This window comes from Momordica charantia (genome assembly GCF_013281855.1).
Source record: "Momordica charantia cultivar OHB3-1 chromosome 9 unlocalized genomic scaffold, Mcharantia_2.0 BLBB01000009.1, whole genome shotgun sequence".
NCBI lineage: Eukaryota > Viridiplantae > Streptophyta > Magnoliopsida > Cucurbitales > Cucurbitaceae > Momordica > Momordica charantia.
The window spans coordinates 27,533,335-27,555,441 of NW_028275167.1; the positions used below are offsets into that span (position 1 = coordinate 27,533,335).

Below are 22,107 nucleotides of genomic sequence, written 5' to 3' on the forward strand. Positions count from 1 at the left end.
TACTCAATGAGGGAGGAGGATATAGATGACAAAAAAAATGAAAAGGTGAACAGAGACAATCTACCATATTTACTTGACATTGCGTGAGTGCACGTGAGAAACAACAGTTCCCCAATCATATGGCATCTTTAATTGAAAACTGCCATAGATTGGGTGTCCCTACCTAAAGATTAAGTAAAACGTGATGAAATGAGTCCAAGAACCACAATTCTTGAAGTTGATAATTTACTGCTTTCTCGTAAATTGAAAATACAAACAAACTGATCAACTCATCATTCCAGTTTATTTTTTCAGCATCCCAGAATAACAGCGGTTTAATAAATGAGTCTTTCACAGACCTTAGAGCAAACCAAATCTTTCAGGTCCGAAAGAGAGAGCACAGATAATTTCTTGGCAAGGTCAGCACGTCTATGAATTGAACCAACATTGGCCAATGCAAGTTCCCGCAGCTAAAAAAGGAGGAGAGTGATAAATACATTAGTCATCCATACAAATTAAATTAAAAGTAATAAAACTGGGAACAGTCAAAATACGCCTTTAAATATGCCTTTTTCTTCATCGCATCCTACATGTGCAAATGTTCTAATTATTTAATAAGAGGATTTCATATCTTGTGCCTTTGTTTTCAATGAAAAAAATAAATGAAATAATATTAGTCCATTTGGACTGTTAAACATCCTTTCTACTTCTAAATCAGCTTAAAAACTAACCTTTGTCAAACTCAAAAAAAATAAAATAAAATAAACAACAAACCTTGGGAATCTTCTTAAATGCAAGAAGCTGAAAAGATTGGACACGGTCATAATGGGATTGGAGAACCTCATCATCCGTCAATTGGGTCCCAACATGATCATTGATCTCAAATCCTTCATAGAACTGCAGCAAATCGACCAGCTGTGCAAAAAGTTTACCTTTTTCATGTTTGTAAAGAGCGCTTAACTGACATTTCGCAACAACAGCTACATCAGCAACAAGAGGTCGAAGGTATCTGAATCAACAACAGTCAAAAAGAGACAAACATGACTAAAAGAATAAAACATTGAAAAAGTAATCGTGCAAATATATCTACAGCAAGTGCCCCCCCCCCCCCCCCCCCCCCCCCCCCCCAATCAATTTATGAAGGTCAATAAAATAAATCAAATAGAAAAAATCACTATGCAAGTATTTGCATATAACAGCCACAATGCCGCATAAAGTCCATTTATGTAGTCTATGCAGCAACATATTGGGATAAAAATGTAATATAGTTGAGAACCTTGATAAAAATAAAATAAAAATAAAAATTTTTGGGCAAAAAGAAAGTTATTGAAGGCAAATTACAATAGAGATTTAATAACAAATCCAACCACAACAGCAAAAAGTCAACGGATATTAGAGAGAGAGAGAAAGAGAGAGAGAGAGAGAGAGAGGAGAAATTATCATTTCATAACTAGTAAAGTAATATTAAGACTACTGCACATCAATCCATCACAAATAGAGCTATAAAAGTTCCATCCATCAAGATTTAAATTTGAACAAAGGATGCATATAGTGGTCGTAGCATTTAAGTATACCTACTTGTAGGGAGCTGGCTTAAAAGGTCAATCAGAAACTCCATGAACCTCTCACAATACAAAATGCAAGCATTGTCTCCCTCTGTCAAGCCATTGACACCAACAAACTGATCATTTCCATCACCTGAATTACTCTGAGGGAAGACTTCGCCATCCAGAACCTGGTCTCCAAAAGTAAGACGAAGAACAAAAGATTTAATCAACTCCTTTCCCCAAAACTACAAACATAATCATAATCAGAAACACGGGCAACCTCCAGGAACTCCTCGATTAGGTTTCTCAAGAACTTCGCTTCAGTAGTTGACAATGGATCAAAAACCTCCCCTCGTTTAATAAACTCTTTAGCCTCTCTCTTTATCATCCTTTTCCATTTCTTTATTACATCAGTATTAAGACAAAGTTCCATCTGCAGATGAATGAAAAATAAAAATGCTGTTACACATTCCAATAGTTAAAGAAGATTAGCAGCAGAGCACATCATACCTGAAAACGACCATAAGATAAACTGTGCCAAGACTGCAGACCTGCTATTCTCAATACAGTCTCACTGACAATCTCATCCTCCAAGCTCTGCAGAAGTTAGTTTTTAAAGATCTATAAGCAATAAAAGAAGAACAATACAAGGGATATTAGCAGAAACAGTCACCAGTCCTAAAAAATTTATTTACTGTTAGCGTATTAAGCAATAAAAGAAGAACAATACCAGGGGATATTAGCAGAAACAGTCACCAGTCCTAGAAATATTATTTACTATTACCATATCCAATTCCATTAAAAGTCAATTTCTGCTTCCATAGAGCCTGGGAGCTGATCAGTTTCTTGGATTGTTTATGAGTTGCTCTTCCAATTTAATTTTGTAATTATGCTTTTTTTTTGTTTTATCAATGACCATTGGGCTAATTTCTTGGGGCCTCCCTTGGAAATGCATGAGTTGATAAGTGATAACTTAACTATACTCATAATCCAATAGGTAGTTGTTCAACAACCAACGTATGATTAAACGACAATCTAAGTGTCACATACCTGAAAGGCATTAATCATAAAAACAAGATAATTTGTCTTCTCTGCAATGCTTATATCTCTTCCCTGCATCATAAATAGAAGTGATAATATTTTCAGGAAAATCTGATAAATTAGGGTCAAAAATAACAAAAAGAATGAAGTACTTTGTGGCCTACAACATAAGAAAAAAGACAGTCGTATAATGACGTGGAAAGTAAAACTTTACAAACTTACAATGGGAGGAATAATTTAAGCAGAAACTCTACAATACCATCAAGCTCAAATACCCAGTCATCGACATAAAGTAAATTGATAACATATGCATGCTATGTTGCTACTTATAATGATTTTTATCAGAAACGGGATAATTCTATTAATAGAAAAAAAAACACAAAAAAGAGGATAATGTACATTCTTAAACTAAAAAACAACCAACAGTTGCAATAGAGGACTCCATCAACAACACAAACTAGCAAAACATGAGTACAACTGAGAAAGCTAGTAAGTTGTGATCTTGCTCTTCAACCATTACAACATATATTAAAGCTCTGCCATATGCAACCCCATATTTTGGAAGTAAAAGGCACAACTGCAAAATACGTATCAAATATTATATTTCGATGCTAGACAAGATACCAACAATTCAGGCCAAAAACAATAATGGAGACTCTCTCTCTACAAAACATTAGTGGAGCTAGTCCTTCCTAGGACCATGAGCGAAGCAAATAACCTAACTTTCTTTGAGATTTTTAACCTCTACAAAGATGAGAAAGAAGACTCCAAATTTTTTTTTATCTATGTAACTACATTTTTTTTCCCTAATTTTCTCTATTTCTGATCTTTATTGACTAGAACCCTTTTCCTATCATTATCATTTTTTGGTAGCTTCATTCCTTAAGTCGACCTCTATTTTTGTATAGCTCTTTGTACTTACATTTATTAAATTAATCACCCAATATTGTAAATCAATATTAAAATATAAATAAAGGACGATAATCTTTCAACTATAGTCTTCCTAGTTATTACTTGGTGTAAATATTCTCCTCCGTTCCATCACTATAGCTACACTTCCCTCTTATCCAATTGAAAGTGCTTCATGTAATCCCTTCTAGGACTTTTGTAATTTCATACATCAATAAAGTTGTTTCTTACACCAAAAAAAAAATATAATCTTTCAAGTATCATTAGAGCAATTTTCACAAGGTGACATACTATGTGTAATAAGAAAAAAGAAAACTAACCTCCTTCAGTCGAAGAACCCTCTCAAGAAACCCCTTAAAGACGTCCTTCCGATCATAAAAACATACCCAAGCTGCAACATTCTCTCTAAACTACAAGATCAAATTTCAATTATTAAGTGACACAGCAGTTTCAAATGATGAGCATTCACTGAAGTGCCATTTTTAAATTTAAAAGAAAAAAAATACAAGTTTTCAACAAATTAAAACTAAAAAAACAATAAAAGAATGGTGAGCCTCTTTCTAGATGAGCTCTTATGAAATTTATTTCGGTGAACACCTACCCGGTGAGCTTTCTAGTTTGCTAATTGTCCCATGAAATTAGTTAATTGGGTTGAACTCACATCAGTATAAAAGGGGGGAAATCGAGGTTCATTTCACTCCTTTTCGTAGCTTCCCAGCCACCAATAAACAAACATTTCCTCCAATATAACATTCTTCCAGAACAGAGCTTATCGAAACCTTAAGTAATTTCGACATAGCATGAAACAACTTTACATTTCCCGTTATATTCTTAATAGATTTCCATTACAACATAACAAACGGTACGTTTAGAGGGAGAAATACTCAGAAGAACAGTTCATGAATACAAGAAAGCTTTTCACATAACAATTACCTTTTCATTAACCATGAGTATCATCGACATTACATGCTCGAACGTCGCAGTCTCCGGGTCAAAATTGGGCCACAGATAGTTTTCCAAATACTGACTGACCTCCAAAATCATCACCCTCTGCAGCGGAACGGTTTTCCGGCCCTCTTTAACCAACAGCTCCGTCTCGTAAATCTTCTTTACCAACTCTGGATCAAAGGGCTTCTTAGGCTTCGAGGGGTCCCTTACTTTCGACCAGTTCGCCGCCGCAATCTTCGTTAGCCGGTCTCGTTGAATCTCCGATAGTGTTATCGTGTTTGGCAGTGCCGCGCCGGGCTTAGACTCAACGGGATTGTCGTCGACCTGATTGGATTCGACGGGGTACTCCGCCACTCTGTGACGCTTGAAATCATACACACCAGTTCCATAGACCTTCGGCATTCTGTGCGGTTGGAAACCTTAACTTCTACGGTAGATGGAGAGAGTTCTAGGGTTCCGAAGTTCACAAAATGCTGCAGGGTTTTAGCTAGAGGGATGGATTTACTGAAGGATAAACCTCGAGAGCTGGGTTTTGAAGAAGCAGCAGAGTCGGTGTAAACGGCCTTGTCCCTGGCCGGAGTCGGTGAATGGCAAATATCTTCACCGTGGCAATCGGAATTTAGTGATTAGAAAGGAGGCGCCGGCGGCGGCGTAAATGCCCATCCCCTACCAGAGCCGGTGATCGTCTTATATCTTCTAATTGCAACCCCAGGCGTTCGGAACGCGAAATTGTGAAATTTTCAGTAGAATTTCCTCAAATACATGAGTCCTCTTTTTTAATATAAGAAATTTAATAAATATAAATGGTCAATTAATACATAGAACCCACGAATTTAAAAAATTAAAATAACTCAATCGTTTCATTCAGAATCCACTCGATACTCTGTGAACTCAATCCAATGTCCACAGAGAGAGAATAACCGAAAGAAACAACTGATTCTCGAGAGGGGGCGTGAGGACTGAACCTGCTGAGCGAACACCAGGCCGTGGCGTGCGTGACGATGCTGATCACTGGGGTGGCCGGCAAGTAGAATATATCAGCGATTTAAGACTGGGAAGAGCACCGCAGCAGAGGGAGAAATCGTTTTCGCGAAGGAAGACTTTTACTTTTGTTGGCCTATTTTGATTAATATTGTTAAGAATAACCTATGTTATAGAGGGCAAATGGTTTGTCTTTATTGTGCTATTTATTATGGTAGATAAACTTAACTTTTTTCGTTTTTTGGGCAAAGAACAAACAAAACCACAATGGGTTAGATTGCAAATATGACTTTCACTACCTTCATTTTAGAGTCACCCGAAAATATAACTGTGTCACATGATAGATATACGAAAAAAAATAATTTGTTTAGTCAAGATATCTACTAGTTTGTTCATATTGCGATTAATATAAATTGACTTCAATCTCGAAACATCTTTCACCAATCGTAAATGTCAAATACTCAACTTGCATCTTCCACCACATCTTGATCTCCCCTTTTTACCAAATAAATCACTTTGAGGTAATCCCGATAAGTGATAACACACTTTTTTTGGTTCTTTGAAATATAACATAAGTTTGGCTTTCTTAATATATTTTACCTAGTTTAATTTATATTTATATATATTTTTGTACTATATATATTTTTATTTCATTATATTTCAATGTAAACACTTGTGTGGGTATATATATATTGTTCCTATTTTACTATTTAATTTTTCTAAAACCCAAAGTTGTTTCAAGACTAAAATGTATCATAACTATATATTTCAACATTTTCCTTTTCAAAAGATAAAAACTGTCTCTGCGTAAAGAATGGGCTGGGTCGCTGGGCTGGTGGGCCAAACAAAAAGAGAGGTGAGATTGGTTGGGCCGTGCCGGCCTAGTGGGCCAAGCAAAATAAAGGGCCATCTTTCAACCCTCAATCTCTCACGCACGTTTCAAAAATGTAAAATGAGGACATATATGTAATTTCACTCCAACACTAAAACAACACTTTAGATACCAAAAACCTGAACTCCATAACTATTAGTGCTGTATGTACAATGGGTGAGCTTAAAAACTGGAAAAGGAAACCTGAAGAAAAATTAAATAAAACCAAATACCCAAAAAAAAAAAAACCCTGAAGAACCCTTGTTACAATATGCATTTGCTGAGAGGAAGTGAAGTCTTGGAACACATTTATACCAACAAAAATTGGTTACAAAAAGAAGAAGAAAGTCAAAAAGGGCATTAAATTCCTCCTTTTGCAGTAAAATTGTATCTGTCATCAGCTTTGCCTTTGAAATCCCCAGGCTGAGACAGAAAAAAGAGGCCTATCTTGCCAACAGATGAACAAAAATCCATTATCTTCTTTAACTTTGTACCCATCATAGCCATAGCTCTGCAACAATCTACTTCCCAGTAACATACTATGATAGCTCATCTGAACCCTCCCGAACCCCACGGATTCGAGCCTCAGTATCCATTTCTCGAGCTTTTCGTGCCTCTCCTTTCTCTCTGCCCCCTCGCAAGCAATGATGTTTTTGATTTCCTCTCCCAAAAGCATCTTCTCGACCCTTTGTCGCTCGATGGATGATCTCGTTACGGTGGACTCCAAGCAATCGAACAATGCAGCATAGAAGTTTAGTGCTTCTAGTACTCTCTCCATGAAAGCAGATCCATTCAGGTTCGATTCTTGCTCGGTTATTACCACCACTTTTGGAGACAGTCCCCAGAGTGAAGTCAAAAAAGTATTCATCTTTTGGGAAGGGTTCAATCCGGATGGAGAAGATACAGAGGTTGAATCAGGGCTTGTGAATTGCAACGAATCTGTCTCGAGCCACTCCCCGAGTGTTCGCTGCTTCATACGTAAGAGTTTTTGCAAGTTATTCGATGCAGATGGCGAGGTTTTCTTATCGTCGTCCGTAGCCAAAATTGAGTGAAGTTCGAGGATGGAGCTGACTGCAAGTGCTTCCCCTGTCTTCACTCTTAAACTTTCCAGGTCAAGGTTTTCTAACTTGCTAACTACTGGAGTGAACTGAAAAGGTATGTCCCATTTTTCGGCCTCTTCAGTCAGCCTGAGAGCCATCTGTTCCAACACCTCCTTCTGTTCGTGAATCCCGGTTATTCGCAAGTGGGGCGGACCGTCTGGCCTATCTTTCAACGTCTGAAGAAGGTTTATCCACTGTGCAGGCTCACATGATTTGAAATCAATGATATGAATCATCCTTTCTCCATCCATGGCTTCAATAATAGCCTGATTCGTTATCACATAAGCCAGCTTCAAGAAAGGACATAACTCAAAGAACAATCTCTGCGCAAGAATCTCTTCCGGGACCGACAATATTTTGGTAGAGTTCAGGGCTTTGTGTAAACCAGGCCAGGATTTAAGTATCCGATCAGCGAGTGCCTCGGTGAAGTAAGCAGCAATCCGCTGCATTGTGTCTCCGTCCGGCGAAGCAAGGTGGGAAATTTGCTCAAGGCCAACATTAGCATTCTCAATGTTACCAATAGCAACTTGGTTGGCACAGGCAAGAAGAAGGTGAATCAGACACAAGCCTCTCTCCTCAGATTTAAGCTCCCTTAAAAACGGATAAGGCGATCCTAGACCGGGAGATAACGACCATGGAAAGAGCTGAAGAGGCGATGAAGTTACCGACGAGGATCCCTCCCCATTAAACATTCCTGCCATTAAAGTACTCTGTATAAAGAGAAATCACACATCTCAGAACTGTTTCAACAAAGACAGAGATGACAAATCCGCAAAAGAATACAGAGTCCATGATTTATGTAGAAAAAAAAAACAGTCTAAACCAACCACAGCAGCTCAAAAACACCAAACTCTTCTCTCACTTACTTAATTTTGACATTTTCTAATAAGCCAAACAAAGCATTTTCAAGCCTCAAAAAGCTTCAAAAAGTTCAAGCAGACAGCAAACCCACCCAGTTGAAGAGATTAATCCAACAGAAAAATCATCATCTAGTAAAAGAACAGCAGAGACAGCATAGCAGAAAGCAACCCATTAATTGAAATCTTCACTTCAATTTCATCCAAACTAGTTTTCCCAACAAACAGCACCCATTAATCCAAACCATAAAAAAAAAAATTCGTCAGAACAAAACGAAGAAGAAATAGAGAGTTAATTACCAGAAGAGATCAAAACGAAACGATGGGTAGCGTAGCTACAGAAAAGTCGAATTCCCCGATCGAAACCACCCACAGAAATAAGAAAAACAGAATTATATAAGAAATCCTCTAGCTCGGTAAAACGATAGACGAACTCTGTTTCAAAGATAGAGGCGTGTAGGGTTCATGGCGTGGGGTTTTGATGAGCACCCTGGAATCAAAGGGCTTTGTCTGGAGCGACTTTTCCATGGCTGCGTTAGAGACAATACAATACAGGGGATTGTTTTTGTCGCCATTGATTTGTCCTTGTTTTGTAGGATCAGAAGAATAAGGAATTTCAATTTCACAACTGCAGAAAGTTTCCCTCTCCACATTCGTGTTGCTTCTCTCTCTAAATTGATGGGTTTTGGCAGGATGTGGAGTGGATGCGAATAAGAGCTGGCCAGAATTTGGAAGCATTCCAGAATTTACCACCGATCCAAACATGCCCTAACAAAACAAAACAACCACCCTCCATTGTTGCTTAGTGGGTGATAGTGGGAATTGCAAAGAAAGCAAGGAAAAAAAGAAAGGCTTTCTTTTCAAATGAATCCAAAAACCCATTCACCTCACCACTTTCTTAGCACATAAGGACAAAGAGACAACTGACTTGTGCAAAACCCCAAAACTAAATAGAACATTCAACTTTAGCCACCTCTTCTACGGTTCGGGTCGGTTTCGAGTTTGGATTCGACATCTTAAGCCAAGTCTTGAGTTTAGAAAACATGGGTTTGGTAAAAAGTGCATGAGAGAATGAGTTCGAGAGGAGTAGGTTTGAAATACTATTGAAACTCGTAAATCAGCCATATCCAACAGGCGAATACTAAATATAGGTTCGAAATTTTAAGTCAGGCTCACACACTTTCACCCTACATGTTTCTTAAATATTCGTTTTTTACCCGGTGTTCCTATCTTTTTTTTTCTGTAGATTATGGATTCAACTTTCAATGTCAGATTTCATACTATTGGTATCGTGTTAGAAATATATTAAAAGCACTAAATACATTATAATTTATATAGTTGAAGTGGTGATTTCATATTATTTAAGGGTAAAAAATATTGAGTTTGAACAATGACATCGGTTTTACTTTTCAACTAATATTATTAGTTTATATATTAAATTTTCCTTCATCTTTTCGACGTGGGGCCCTTAATTAACATTCACGATCCCAATTAATATTTGAGTCCACATATAAAGAAGAGGAGGGTATCAAAATATATCAAAAATATTAAATACACATAAAATTTCCCAATAAATTTTAAAACAAACTTTTCTAAAACATTTTTTTAGCAATATCAAAACTATTCCTCTCTAACCCCAATCCTCTAAATTTTGTTAAAAGGCAAAGCCTTAGAAAAATAATGGGTTACTGGAATTTACCATAATGGCCCCAATGTTAGGTTGAGTACTTGAAATGACTTTAATTGATTTTTTTTTTGTTTTTTTTTGTTTACTCTTTTTTTCCTTCATATCCACTATTATTTTCCTCAACTTGATGTTGAAAAAGATGGCTTTGGTGGTAGTAATGGTTTTTTGCTTCCATAAATTTGTGGACAAAGTAGTTTACAATTTTTACCCAAAAAAATTTATACAGACTGTGTCTTCATAAATTTCTTGTACTATATTGGTTTTGTTTTTGTTGTAAAACCACGACGAATTTATAACCAGCTATTAATAAATTGTCACAAAAGTTAAAAGTATATATTTTAGTTTCTCATTATTATCTGATAATTTATTGTTTTTCAAAAGTAACTTATTGAATATTTAAATTTAGTAGGGACGAGAAATGGAATGGATGGCGAGTATAGGGACGGGAGAGCTATCCCCTCCCACACCGCCCTTGACAATCTTAATTGAAATTTTATGATTAATGTAAATTTGTCAATCGCATCATTTCAAATAGTAATTTATTTTCGAGTAAAATTTAGGGTCCATTTGATAATTATTTTTTGTTTTAAACGTAGGATTTTAAACACTACCTGTTTTAATCCTTCATTATTATAGTTATTATTTTTTTTTTATATAAATTACTTACGTTTAACATATCAACCTTGTTTCCTATGATAATTTAGACAGTTTCTTGAGATTTTTTATATAGACAAAAAAAAATTAAATAAAAATAAAGATCCCAACATAATAAGAAAGTGTTCCAAGCATTTCCTAGGTTTCAGTTGCAACAGTTTCTAGGACTGATTTGGTTGATAGAAGAATTTGTCATATTCATTAGTCAATAAATAAAAAAAATAAGGAAAATAAATAAAATTTTATGCTAAAGCCTAAAGATGCTGTTTAAAAAAACAATCAAGCAGCTGGCAGGCTGTTTTGAATTGTCTTTTTGACATCTCATTATATAGAATTTTTTTTTACTAATTTATTTCCACAATAAAAAAAAAGTAATAGTAAAGAAAATATTTATTTTTCATTGTAAAAATATGGGCGATTAGGTAAAAGTAGTAAAAAAGTAATAGTAATTTGTAAAAGTAGCAACCTAGTTTCCATTTAGTAAAAATATCAAAATATGAAAACTCAACCCATACGGAAAAAGCAAAAGTTCAATATACTCTTAATGAACACGAAACCCAAATAATGATATACCTAATACATATACCAAATTATCTGAACATTGATACATCGGCAATATAACTGATATTACCTTAATACATATACTTGATTTTTCTCATTGATATTTCTAAAAGTTTACAAATATAAAATCATAATAACTAAAAAATAATAATAATTCATATTTAAAATATTTTACCATATTTTCAAAATTGACCAGAGCTTAAAGTCTTTTGGTCATACTGGTTTAGAAGTCTCAAGTTCGAACCTTCTATAGAGCTTAATACCAAAAATCTTTCATGTCTCCCGCGTTTGAGCCTTGGAACGAGCACGGGTGCCCCTAGATATAGAAGAGCAAAGTTCCAACGGTTAGTTATAAAATATATATATATATTTTACCATATTTCCAAAATTCAAAATTGTTAATCAGAAATTTTGTTTATGTCAATTCCACTTTCCCAAATAAAAAAATTGAAACATCAAACTAAAATAATAATAATAATTATTGTTATTATTATTATTATTATTATTATTATGTCCTAAGTTGTTCCATTTTATTTTATGTTTGTGCGACATATACTTAGAAATTGGCAGTTTGGCACTAAATACAAAATACACAAAGTTGGAGTTGGTAGGTGGATTTTCAAAGCTTCTGCCAATAAGCTTTGAAAGAGGAAGACTTATGAGAAGGGGTTTGTTTGGTAGTGAAATTTTGGAGAGAAACATTTAATGGAATCAATTTGGCATTTTGCAATGAAAGCTACCTTCTTGTCTTTACCAATAAATGCATCCAAACAATTGCCTTAGTGGGGATTTTTCCAAAGTCATGCTTCAATTTTTTTGTTGTTAATTAGATAATGCCCATTAAATTAAGCTAAGTTTTGGAGATTGCATTGGATTGTGTGGGCTAAACAACAAAAATTTCAATTAAAAATTTCCCTCAAATTGAGGACCCTTTTATTGGAAATTCAAATTTCACTACTTTAATGAGAAATTTAGTACTAGAGACAACTCAACTTTCAACAGTCTCACAAGATAATTGAATGTCTCTCACTAATTTCATCATACAATTCAACATCTCGATTAATGTTACTAGACATTTGTAGTTATACGTACTCAAACTAATCTTATAAAACAAATGGAGTTTAAGTACACTTGAGATACTTCAATCGGACAAATCCCCTATTGAAGAATTGTACCATAATCGTTCAGATCACAATGTTTTTTATATATTTTGACCATCTCTGTTTCTGATCTCTCGAATGTATTATGCATAATTATACTAATCTCACAAACTAACTACCAATTATTATGACATACTCAACAATAATTAATTTTAAGAATTTACTTAAAAGTTATTAAGATTTTAATATTTTAGATGGATGAGCACAATCAAAACTCAAAATCCTTTTAGCACCTATATTTTATCTGCTTTTTTCTAAATAAAGCAGAAAGAAACACAAGTTTTGCTGCTAAAGTTCTAAAATCTCACACATATTCAGCTTCTTTTATGGTAGACGTTACAAGCAATGCGACAATAAATCATATCCAAATTTTGCACAATTTGTGCAATAGTATTTATAATATAATTAAAAACGAAAAAGTGAGTCAACATAAGCTTAGCTTGGCGGTAATTAGCACTTGTCTCCAACCAAGATTTCATGAGTTCGAATCTTCCATCACTACTTGTACTCAGAAAAGAAAGAAAGAAAAAAAAAATCCCCGAAAAGCAATGGCGGGATATTTAAAATTTCTTCTAACATGCAAATCGAACCCTGGGTTGCGTTCCTCGGGTTACCGTATTTTTTATACAGCCTGTGGACAATCACAGTCAACCCTTAGGGCTGAGAACAACTTTAGCATATGAATATGGCATTTAAAATGAATATTTACAGCAGTTAACTATGAAACTCATTGCCATCAAGGTCAAAAAGCATCCGTTGCAGATAGATGCTAACTATAACTACTTCCCACTACCCCATACTAAATGAAAAATATTCCGGCTAGCACCTGCATTGATCAAATTCTTGCTCTGTCTCCTTAGCATCTCTTCTTGTTCGCTAACGTTACCATCCTAGTTTTTCATTCACAAAAGAATAAATAAATCAAATCAAATAAATACTCAAAAGATACACACAAATCGACTATTTGGAAAGCCTGAATTTTATAGGACGTGTTTTGATTGTACAGAGAATAAGTTATAGCAATACGTGTTTGTGTAACCTGTTTGTACTCGTTTGGATTTATGACTATAAATCTTCTTTTTCTTTTTTTATAATTGAGATTTAGAGGTTTGGTTCCCTATTCCTAAAGGCTGACCTAGGAGGCATTAAAGGCTTCTTTGTATTAAACTCACTCGAAGGTTTGAGCTTGAGACCTCTAAGCCACTGAACTAATATAACCAAAAGACCCCAAGTCCTTGTCAACGGGATCACTCCTTGGGGCTATCTCCGTATTACGTATATAAAAAGATGAGTTTCATAAATTCAAGTTTATCTAACATGGGTTATGTAGTGAGGAGCAAAATGCCACCTAACCTATAGGCTATAGTCTAGCTGTTGAAAAGTACTTTAGTCTAATATTTGAGTAGACTAACCGTTCTTGAAATTATCCAGTGTACGAAGATGGGATCTAGTTTATTTACTGCACCTACAAGCCTATAACAAATATCTCTTAAATCTATCCAATTCCCAGTAAGCACATAATCAAATGGATAATGAGCAACCTTATGAAACTGAAAGAAAATAAAAGTTGAACTTACTAGAAGAGAGTATGCTCGGGCAAGCAATAGAAGAGTCGGGTACAAATCCACAACAGCAACAGCAACCTCTTCCGTAACCTGTGGGACCTGTATACATACATGTCATAAACTTTCAAATGATCATAGGCTTTTGAGAAACAACTCAGCAATCCTTTATAAAAATGTTTATACCTGCATGAGCTGGAGGGCAAATACATCACTAACCGTCATCTTATCCAATTCTTGGCACTTTTTGATAAATTCATTGAGAGGGGGACAGACATCAGAACGACTAAGACGCTCGCTCGACGCCTGTGAAATGTAGTAATGTGTAATTGCATGAGTAAGATAACCGTACTTCTTTAGTGTATCAGACAAGCCACTGGTTCGTTGCACATCAAATCCCTCTAAAATCTCTGTCGTAAAGCAACTGCGTAGCATAAAATATACCACAGTTTAAGGAAGAAAAGTACTCTTGGAATTTCTTTATATGAATTACTAGATGTTAGGCTGAGAACAAAAATATGCGACCGGGAATCAGATGCAAAGCTATCCAAAAAAAAAAAAGATGAAAAATTAAAAGTACAATATATTTTTCTTTGTTGGAAACGTATATTTGTAAGTAAACATATTTTATTGATGAAATAAAATATAACAAACGTGGAATCTCTATCCAAGCGGTCATAAATCAAAGAGAGTTAAAAAAAAAAAAAGTGCATTCAATATAAAAGTTCAGTATAAAGTATAAGAATTGTATATCTGGATTCAACTTGTAAACTAGTAGGACTGATAAAACTAAGACACTGACTACCAGTCCGATACGGATTTCTAAACATTGACACACAACGAACTTTCCGATATGGCTTTCTGTTTAAATGGTGGATTGTGGTAAACTGGTTCTTAAGGGCTTCAGGGCTCTCCTTAAATCTAGACAAGACTTCCCTTGTGGGTTTAAATATCAGTGAAGAAAGACTGGAGGATAAAGCTTTAAGATTGGGCTGCAGAGTGGAATCTTTTCCTTTATCCTATCTTGGGCTTCCTTTAGGAGGAAACTACAAAGCTGCTGCCCTATGGTAGCCTTTGGTAGAGAAAATGAAGCAAAAGCTTAACAAATGACACAACCTAGTCCTCTCAAAAGGAGGTAGATTGACTCTAGCTCAATCGATCCTGAACAGTATGCCCATTTATTATCTGTCTCTTCTAAAAGCTCCTATGGGAATTGCAAAAAGTCTTGATAAGCTTGTGAGAGATTTTTTTTGGAAATCAGACAGATTACACCCACACAGAAATTTGGTAAACTGGGAACGACTTCTCTGACCCTGAAGAAGGAAGGCCTTGGCATAGGGGCTTTTCACCTCCGAAATAATGCGCTCTTGTTGAAGTGGTTATGGAGATTCACTCAAGAGGAAGATGCTCTTTGGAGAAGAGTTATAGAAAGTATTTATGGGATCGAGCCTCATGGGTGGATGACAAAAAAGCCTAAAGGAAAAGCAACTGGTAAACCTTGGTTTGAAATAGCGAAGAACAGCATCCTCTTCCTCAAATTCTTGTCCTTCAAAGTTAAGCATGGTGATAGAGTTCGCTTTTGGTTGGATAGATGGAATGGAAATTCCACCCTTGCTCATGACTTTCCAGAAATTTTTGCCTTATCTTTGAAGAAAGAGGCCACGGTTGCAGATTGTTGGAATGATGAGCAACTCGCCTGGGATCTTGGCCTAAGGAGGGGTCTTTTTGACAAAGAGGTAGGAGGATGGGCAGATATTATGAGTAGATTAGATACTACTCGGATAGGAGAAGGTGCTGATAAAGTGGGCTGGTTTCTAGACCCCTCTGGTGCTTACACAGTGAAATCAGGCTTAAAAATTCTGTTTGAAGACCCTCTACATTTGAGTCCGCCTGTTACCTCTCTTCTTTGGAAATACTTTGTCCCTAAGAAAGTAAAAGTCCTCCTTTGGAATCTAGCAAACCAGACGGTTAACACAGCAGACAGACTCCAGAGAAGATGTCCAAATTGGGCTATTTCCCCTTCTGTTTGTGTTCTTTGCAAACAGAACGAGGAATCCATAGATCACACATTCCTTCACTGTCAGTTTGCTCTCCGAGGGTGGTCTTTTCTTCTTCAAATCTTTGGATACTCCAGTTGCATGCCTCAGAATGTTGAAGGGTGGATGAATGAAGCTCTGCGGGGTTGGCAGTTCAAAGGAAAAGCCAAAATTTTGTGGAATTGTGCAGCTAGAGCCCTCTTTTGGAATCTTTGGATGGAAAGAAACAATAGAATTTTTTAGGAAAATTCTTCTTCTTTTGAAAACTTTTGTAATACAATTCAGTTACACACTTCTTGGTGGTGTTATAGGCATAGAAAACTATTTTGTAATTACAGCCTCTCATCGATTTTGCAAGATTGGAGAGCTTTTCTTCATTAGTTCGTGGGAGGAGGAGCCCTCTTCCCCCTGCCCTTAGGCTGTTTTTTTGTGGCTCTGTGCCTTCTATCTATAAAATGTTTCTTATCTAAAAAAAAAGACACACAATGTGAAGTTGTGAACCAACCGCATGATTGTACAGGTATGCATTTTTCTTTCTTGTATCGTCCACCTGTATTCTATTTGCCTCAATGAAAGTTTGATTTTCCATTTAAAAAAAAAAATTACTAGTAACATTAACCCCTACTTATACGTAATCTAGAGATCACAAATATAACATGGAGTTCAGTGTTCATTGCAATTGAGTCAACTTACTCAAAAATCATAGGGAACAAAGCACCTAAAATTTTTTAATGCTTGTCAATTGTCATAGACTCGTAATAATAAAACAGAGCTACACTTACGCTGTTTTGATGCTTTCTGCCGCTTCAGATGAATTGGGATCACCTTCCACCAGATATATCATCTTCTTAAGCCCGCATCTCTGATGAGATACAGCAAGAAGCCTTAATTAGTTAGAAACTAACAACAAAGCATAAATTAATTTGCAAAGATCTGCAACCTTACAGTAACCTGCCCTTAATATTCTGATAAATGATAATACTAACAAATGGAGTTTAGCATTTAAGCTCGATTAGCTCAACATTTACTACCAATTTTCAACCACGCCTTGTCAGTTTTGAGGATCACACGAGCATGCATGATATACCCTTGTAATGCCCAGAAAATTTTGACTTTGAAACATAATCTATCTAGCAGAAAATCAATTGGCGGCAACATAAAAACAACAGTAGAAGTGCTGCTACAGTTTTTGCTTTTCTTTTTCATTTTTAAATAAATAAGAACCAAACTCCATTGAGAAGAATGCAGGTATAAATGCGAGGATACATTGGGGAGGGGGACCAAGAGCTGGTAGCTAAACCTATAGGAACCGGAACAAACATATTAATAACAAAAACCCATTTGGAACGGAAGTAGTGAGGTTCTACAAGCATATTTTTTAGTAAGTCCATAGCATATCAATATTGAAGATTTATCAATTAATATAAAAGATAAAAACACATTTCATTAATTGATAGAATGCAACTGCCACAAGAGAGAAACAAAAGAATATGAACTAAGTTAAAAAGTTACCAAGAGTTTCAATTTTTGGTCTTTATAGCGATTGTCCCTAATTGAGCACCGCAAATCATCAATATTTTTCCTCTCAACAATAAAATCAAGAACATATTCATTATCAAGATGTTTATGGCGAGCTATCCAGATTCCGTCACCAACAGGTAGCCTCCTAATCTGAAGACATCGTGTAATTCAGTCATAACCAAGTAAATTGTTAATCATGGAACTAGAAGAACTGCTGATAAGAATAAACAGAGGGGCACTGATAATATCCCTGTAATTTAAATGCATGCAAATGCTAAAACACGTATTTTAAAAAGTCATGTCTGATTGTGGACAACATGTTCTGTGTCGAATAGTGGATCATCACTGTTATATGTCAAATAAAATCATTTTATCCAAGTTCATTATAGAAAATATAGCATTATTCAGAAAGGAAGTTAATCAAAAGTGCTGAACACGCACTTGTTGAAGGCAAACTCTTAATAAGTATAAAATTATTATTTGAGAACCTAATACATGGCAATGCATTATGAAGAAGAAACTTTTACAGAAGAACAGAACAAAGTTACCTCAATTTGGATCTTAAATTGGCTACAGATATTCTCAATCATTCTCCTCGACCGAGAACTAGAAAACCACAAAGATGTACATAGTTTAGAAGTGCAATAAATACGAACAAAAAGGACAAAGTCCAAGCTAAGACATGAGAATTGATTGTTAAAACCAGAAATGCACTAAGGTGCAACACAGCTATAGTTTAGTCAAGAAGTGTAAAAAAAAAAAAGTGCAAACCCCAAATTTCAAGAAATGTGTTTTAAACTTTAAATTATAAAATAAAATCCACCAAATTGGTATGTTATTTTATATATCAAAATGACTTACCTCTGGTTCACAAACTGTTCTCGATCATCCAATATCAATACTACTTTATATGCATCTTCAAATTTCTCACCAAAGCTCAAAGGTGGCATGCTCAAGATGTTCATATTTGCTTTGACACAATCTCTAGAGGATTCAGTGATAGCATGATCCTAAAAATACAAAATACTATAAGGCTTCACTGATCCTTCATAATATAATAATAAACTCATTGCAAAAATAAGAAACAAGGAACGGGGGGATCACTTGCTAGAATATCCACTTACAGATGATGAACAAGATCTCAAGGTAAAAGATCTCTCTACATTATCAATAACAGCAGTCTTTCGCATATGCCCCTCATAAGAAGAAGAGCCCAAGAATCTATTTTCTCTTCCAACTGCTTCTACTTGACCTGAATATATATACAACTTATCAATCTAGTGATCAGTATGTTACAATAAAAAGGAAAATGATTACTCCAACCCTTAGGCTGTTACCCCTTTTTTGTGTTTCTAAGTATCTGTTTCATATAAAAATTAACAAAAAAAAAAGGTTATCTAATGTCTTCCAATATCCTCCCTACAAAGAGTTATAAAAACCAAACCATAAACATGATCTTCACGAAGACGACATAATACTGCTGGCCAAAGTGATGAGATATCCTTGTTTGGGTTATCCTCTGAAACTTCTTTAAAGGCATCAAGAACTTGATTCTTGGAGTAGCCCATTCGCATAAACTGAAAAAACAAAAAACAAAAAAAAAAAGTTGCAGGAATAGATTAAAAATACAAAAATGAGATGGTGAATTGCCCACAAGGGGTGGCCTGTTGGCTAGGACTTGAGGCCTTGGGTGTAGAACAAAATGGAGATCAAACTACAATAGTTAAAGAGGTGTACCAATTATGCAGCCCTAGTGCCATAGGTAATACATGAACATAATTGCGGATACTCAAATTTCATATTGCATAAGTAATAAATTATGTCAAAGTGAATTTTCACTAATGAAAAAAGTGACGTTTAAAGCTTTGCATTACCCTCTGAAGTGATTCAGGAGGAACGTTGATTGATTTATTTTGTCTACTCACACCAGCACATGGTGAAGTCACTTCTACTTCTGAATCAAGACAATCAACACTATGATCGGATATATCACATGATTTAAGAATAGAGGATCCCTTGTCATTATCAAAATTCATAGTAGAATTTGACAATCCAGATCTCTCAAGACATTCACGTGCAACTTGTTTCCCCTCTTCTGTTGGCATGTATCTGTGAAAACAAAAATATTACCATGTACTCACAAATGATAGAACATGGAAGAATGGCCATAATCTTTAATATTCTTCAAAATGGCTATGACAAGAAAACAAAATTTAAATTACAAAAAGGACCAAATGTTGATTTCTTGTTTTAATTCTATAAGAAATAATCCACATATAACATTGTTCTCAGCGTTGAACAGAACTCCTAATAGCATTCATGAAATCTTAAGTTGTAAATTTTAGCACAATAGATGTGATATTCTAGTGCAAGATAATTCTCATCATATATTTCCCTCAAAGCTCTGCAGGATTAATCTTTAAGGCTGCTAATAGTTTTTCCCAAATAACTTAGAATTGTGCAACTGCATACTTGCAGAATATTTATCTATATCCTGAGCCCATATTCCATGTTCCAATTTCTGAAGGTAAAGAATTCTTTATTGATCAGAACAGGCTAACGCAGCCCATGAAGCAAGCTGAAGCTATCACATGCTTTGGTCAATGCAAGAGAAACTACATGTATAGCCAAATATACATTTGCATTCATTAATAATTAAACACAAAGGCATAAAGTAAGACTTCTGTTCTTGCAGAAACAGACTGTATATAAAAATGTTCAAGAATAAAATAACTTCCACTAAAAGAAAAGAATACAAAATATGTGCCATCACACATTTTAACGTTTCACTTAGGTCAGATGAACCTTGCACATTACTTACTCCTAAGTAAACAATAGAGCAGCCTACAACCGTCAGTTTCAATCAACACAAACAATGAGATCATGATGACATGAAGAGAAAATCATTCTAGAAGAATTAGAGCGGGAAAAGTGGCAATGCAAATATATATATATATATATATATATATATATATGATCAGACCAAGCCACCATACTTAGCTGGGCAACTAGATTTCACCACTAATCCCCTAGATATCAATGTCTTCATGCAGCTCCATCCACTGTACCAATCCCTTGGAGAGCTTCCAAATTGCGCTGGTTTCCCTTTACCTTTTTCTGGCCTGAGGACGCATAACACTCCACCGATCAAATGATGAAATGTAAAACATAAGGAAGAATAGAGGAGTTAACTTACGCAATTGGCACCCTAGAAAGACCACTTGCTTCGGCTGCATCAATAAGCTCCTGTTTACGCATATATTCATTCCCATTTGTTGTACCCCTAATAATGAAACGTACATTATGCATAAATTTAAATAAGAATTCAATAAAAAATATCACAATTTGTGCACTATACCTATAAAGAGTAATCAATAAAGTGTAAGCAACTGAGTTCTTCTGTGGAACATAGCGTTTGGTTCCCTTTTTTTTCTTACCTAAATGAACAAACATGAACAATGAAAAGACAATAAAAATAAATGTAAATAAACACTTCTTTCTATCACAAGCAATAAAAGCTTAGAACTCCGAGTTTGTATGGAGTACCTTTCCCCGCCAAGTCTGCAGGTTCAGAGTCTTCAGAACCACTCTTAAAGAAATCTTGTACTTGCTTAAGAATCCATTTTCCAACACCTCTGTGACAGAAGAACATCAATTCTTCAAAAGAGAGAGCAGAAGTCACACGCTAGTGTAACAGTGCATTCAAAGAACGAAAAACAATCTGTAACTTCTCTAGCATACTAACATACTAAAAATTAAGACAAAGAAGAAGAAGAAGAAAAGTACAACTCTTTCACCTACGTCGCTCCCCCAACTAAATAAATCATTATTCGGGATAACCCTTTAAGATTTTGAAAAATAACATCGAAAAGTCTCATAAATCATCTTCAATTCGACACTGGCAAACTTCAGTAATGGTTTTATTTTCTAAAAACAACCCCACCTCACAAATTAAAGAACACCCACATACGGAAACAGTGAGGCGAAGCAAAAATTACTTAATCTGGGAGAGATCCTTCATGGATTTGATGGATGCCTTGGAGTTGCAGACATTGAAATAAGCTTTGTACAGAGTCATCTCGACTCTCTCCGAAATTCCTTTGGGTGTCGCCGCCATTTCCAGCCGCTTCTGCCACATGAACCCGGCAAGGTCTTCGTTCTCCGGACAGACGACCGGCAACCTCTGCCGCTCCATTTCGATGGATTCGAGGTTTAGGAGAGCAAAACGGAAGCTTGTTGGGGAATTCTGAAGATACGAGATACTGAAGGAGGGAAAGGAGGGCAAATTTCCGCGCGAGGCTTCGTCATTTTGAATTCGGGCTGTCGATGAGTGTGATTTTCTTATGAGATAAATCACCTTTTCTTTTCAGTACGGATAAATTACTTTTTATTTAGTTGATTTTGTTTTATGTCATTCTAAAACATCGTTTTGTAGACTCGCATGTTTTCAGATGGCATGCTTGATCCATTTCGAAATTTTAGCAAATAAAATACATCATTTCGGATTTTGTTTTCTCATGTCCCTACCAATGGATTAGATATGATCGTCTAAAATAATAATGAAATAATGATGCATCGGTAGACAAATAAACAAAGACGTAGGTAACCTGTCTGCAAATCATCACTATCAGTCTTTTTGGAGCAGCTCCCATCTCATATTATGGTGGAAGAGGTACCGTGAAGATCTAAGAGT

The 22,107-nt window shown here is 35.5% G+C and overlaps 3 protein-coding genes across 11 annotated transcripts; all 3 read right to left on the bottom strand.

Annotated features, from left to right (window-relative positions):
- Nucleotides 1-46: 46 nt before the first annotated feature.
- Nucleotides 47-5,544, bottom strand: LOC111009958 (uncharacterized). Of its 4 annotated transcripts, XM_088117338.1 has the most exons (9): nt 5,390-5,520; nt 4,410-5,195; nt 3,797-3,886; nt 2,577-2,639; nt 2,037-2,123; nt 1,807-1,959; nt 1,554-1,714; nt 754-988; nt 47-449 (listed from the first exon to the last, which is right to left on the bottom strand). In XM_088117338.1, the coding sequence occupies exons 2-9, from the start codon at nt 4,824-4,826 to the stop codon at nt 315-317; spliced, it is 1,341 nt and encodes a 446-aa protein (XP_087973464.1). In that variant the 5' UTR covers nt 4,827-5,195; nt 5,390-5,520; the 3' UTR covers nt 47-314. The 4 variants fall into 4 exon arrangements, with proteins under 4 accessions (XP_087973464.1, XP_087973463.1, XP_087973465.1 ...); XM_088117337.1 differs by having other exon boundaries at nt 4,410-5,543; XM_088117339.1 differs by lacking the exon at nt 3,797-3,886 and having other exon boundaries at nt 4,410-5,544.
- An 862-nt stretch (nt 5,545-6,406) lies between these two features.
- Nucleotides 6,407-9,122, bottom strand: LOC111010207 (scarecrow-like protein 3). Of its 3 annotated transcripts, XM_088118102.1 has the most exons (3): nt 8,534-9,122; nt 8,329-8,441; nt 6,407-8,086 (listed from the first exon to the last, which is right to left on the bottom strand). In XM_088118102.1, the coding sequence occupies exon 3, from the start codon at nt 8,075-8,077 to the stop codon at nt 6,674-6,676; it is 1,404 nt and encodes a 467-aa protein (XP_087974228.1). In that variant the 5' UTR covers nt 8,078-8,086; nt 8,329-8,441; nt 8,534-9,122; the 3' UTR covers nt 6,407-6,673. The 3 variants fall into 3 exon arrangements, with proteins under 3 accessions (XP_087974228.1, XP_022139248.1, XP_022139247.1); XM_022283556.2 differs by lacking the exon at nt 8,329-8,441 and having other exon boundaries at nt 6,407-8,070; XM_022283555.2 differs by lacking the exon at nt 8,329-8,441 and having other exon boundaries at nt 8,534-9,120.
- A 3,697-nt stretch (nt 9,123-12,819) lies between these two features.
- MUS81 (Restriction endonuclease, type II-like superfamily protein) lies at nt 12,820-21,772 on the bottom strand. 4 transcript variants are annotated; one of them, XM_022283421.2, is made up of 15 exons: nt 21,413-21,758; nt 20,961-21,049; nt 20,773-20,851; nt 20,611-20,697; nt 20,411-20,536; nt 19,289-19,523; nt 18,859-18,991; nt 18,539-18,666; nt 18,276-18,424; nt 17,963-18,020; nt 17,406-17,564; nt 16,676-16,755; nt 14,044-14,281; nt 13,873-13,959; nt 12,820-13,185 (listed from the first exon to the last, which is right to left on the bottom strand). In XM_022283421.2, the coding sequence occupies exons 1-15, from the start codon at nt 21,607-21,609 to the stop codon at nt 13,075-13,077; spliced, it is 1,956 nt and encodes a 651-aa protein (XP_022139113.1). In that variant the 5' UTR covers nt 21,610-21,758; the 3' UTR covers nt 12,820-13,074. The 4 variants fall into 4 exon arrangements, 3 of the variants coding, with proteins under 3 accessions (XP_022139113.1, XP_087974007.1, XP_087974008.1); XM_088117881.1 differs by having other exon boundaries at nt 20,961-21,071; nt 21,413-21,551; XR_015787335.1 differs by having other exon boundaries at nt 13,134-13,185; nt 14,044-14,163; nt 21,413-21,772.
- Nucleotides 21,773-22,107: the final 335 nt, after the last annotated feature.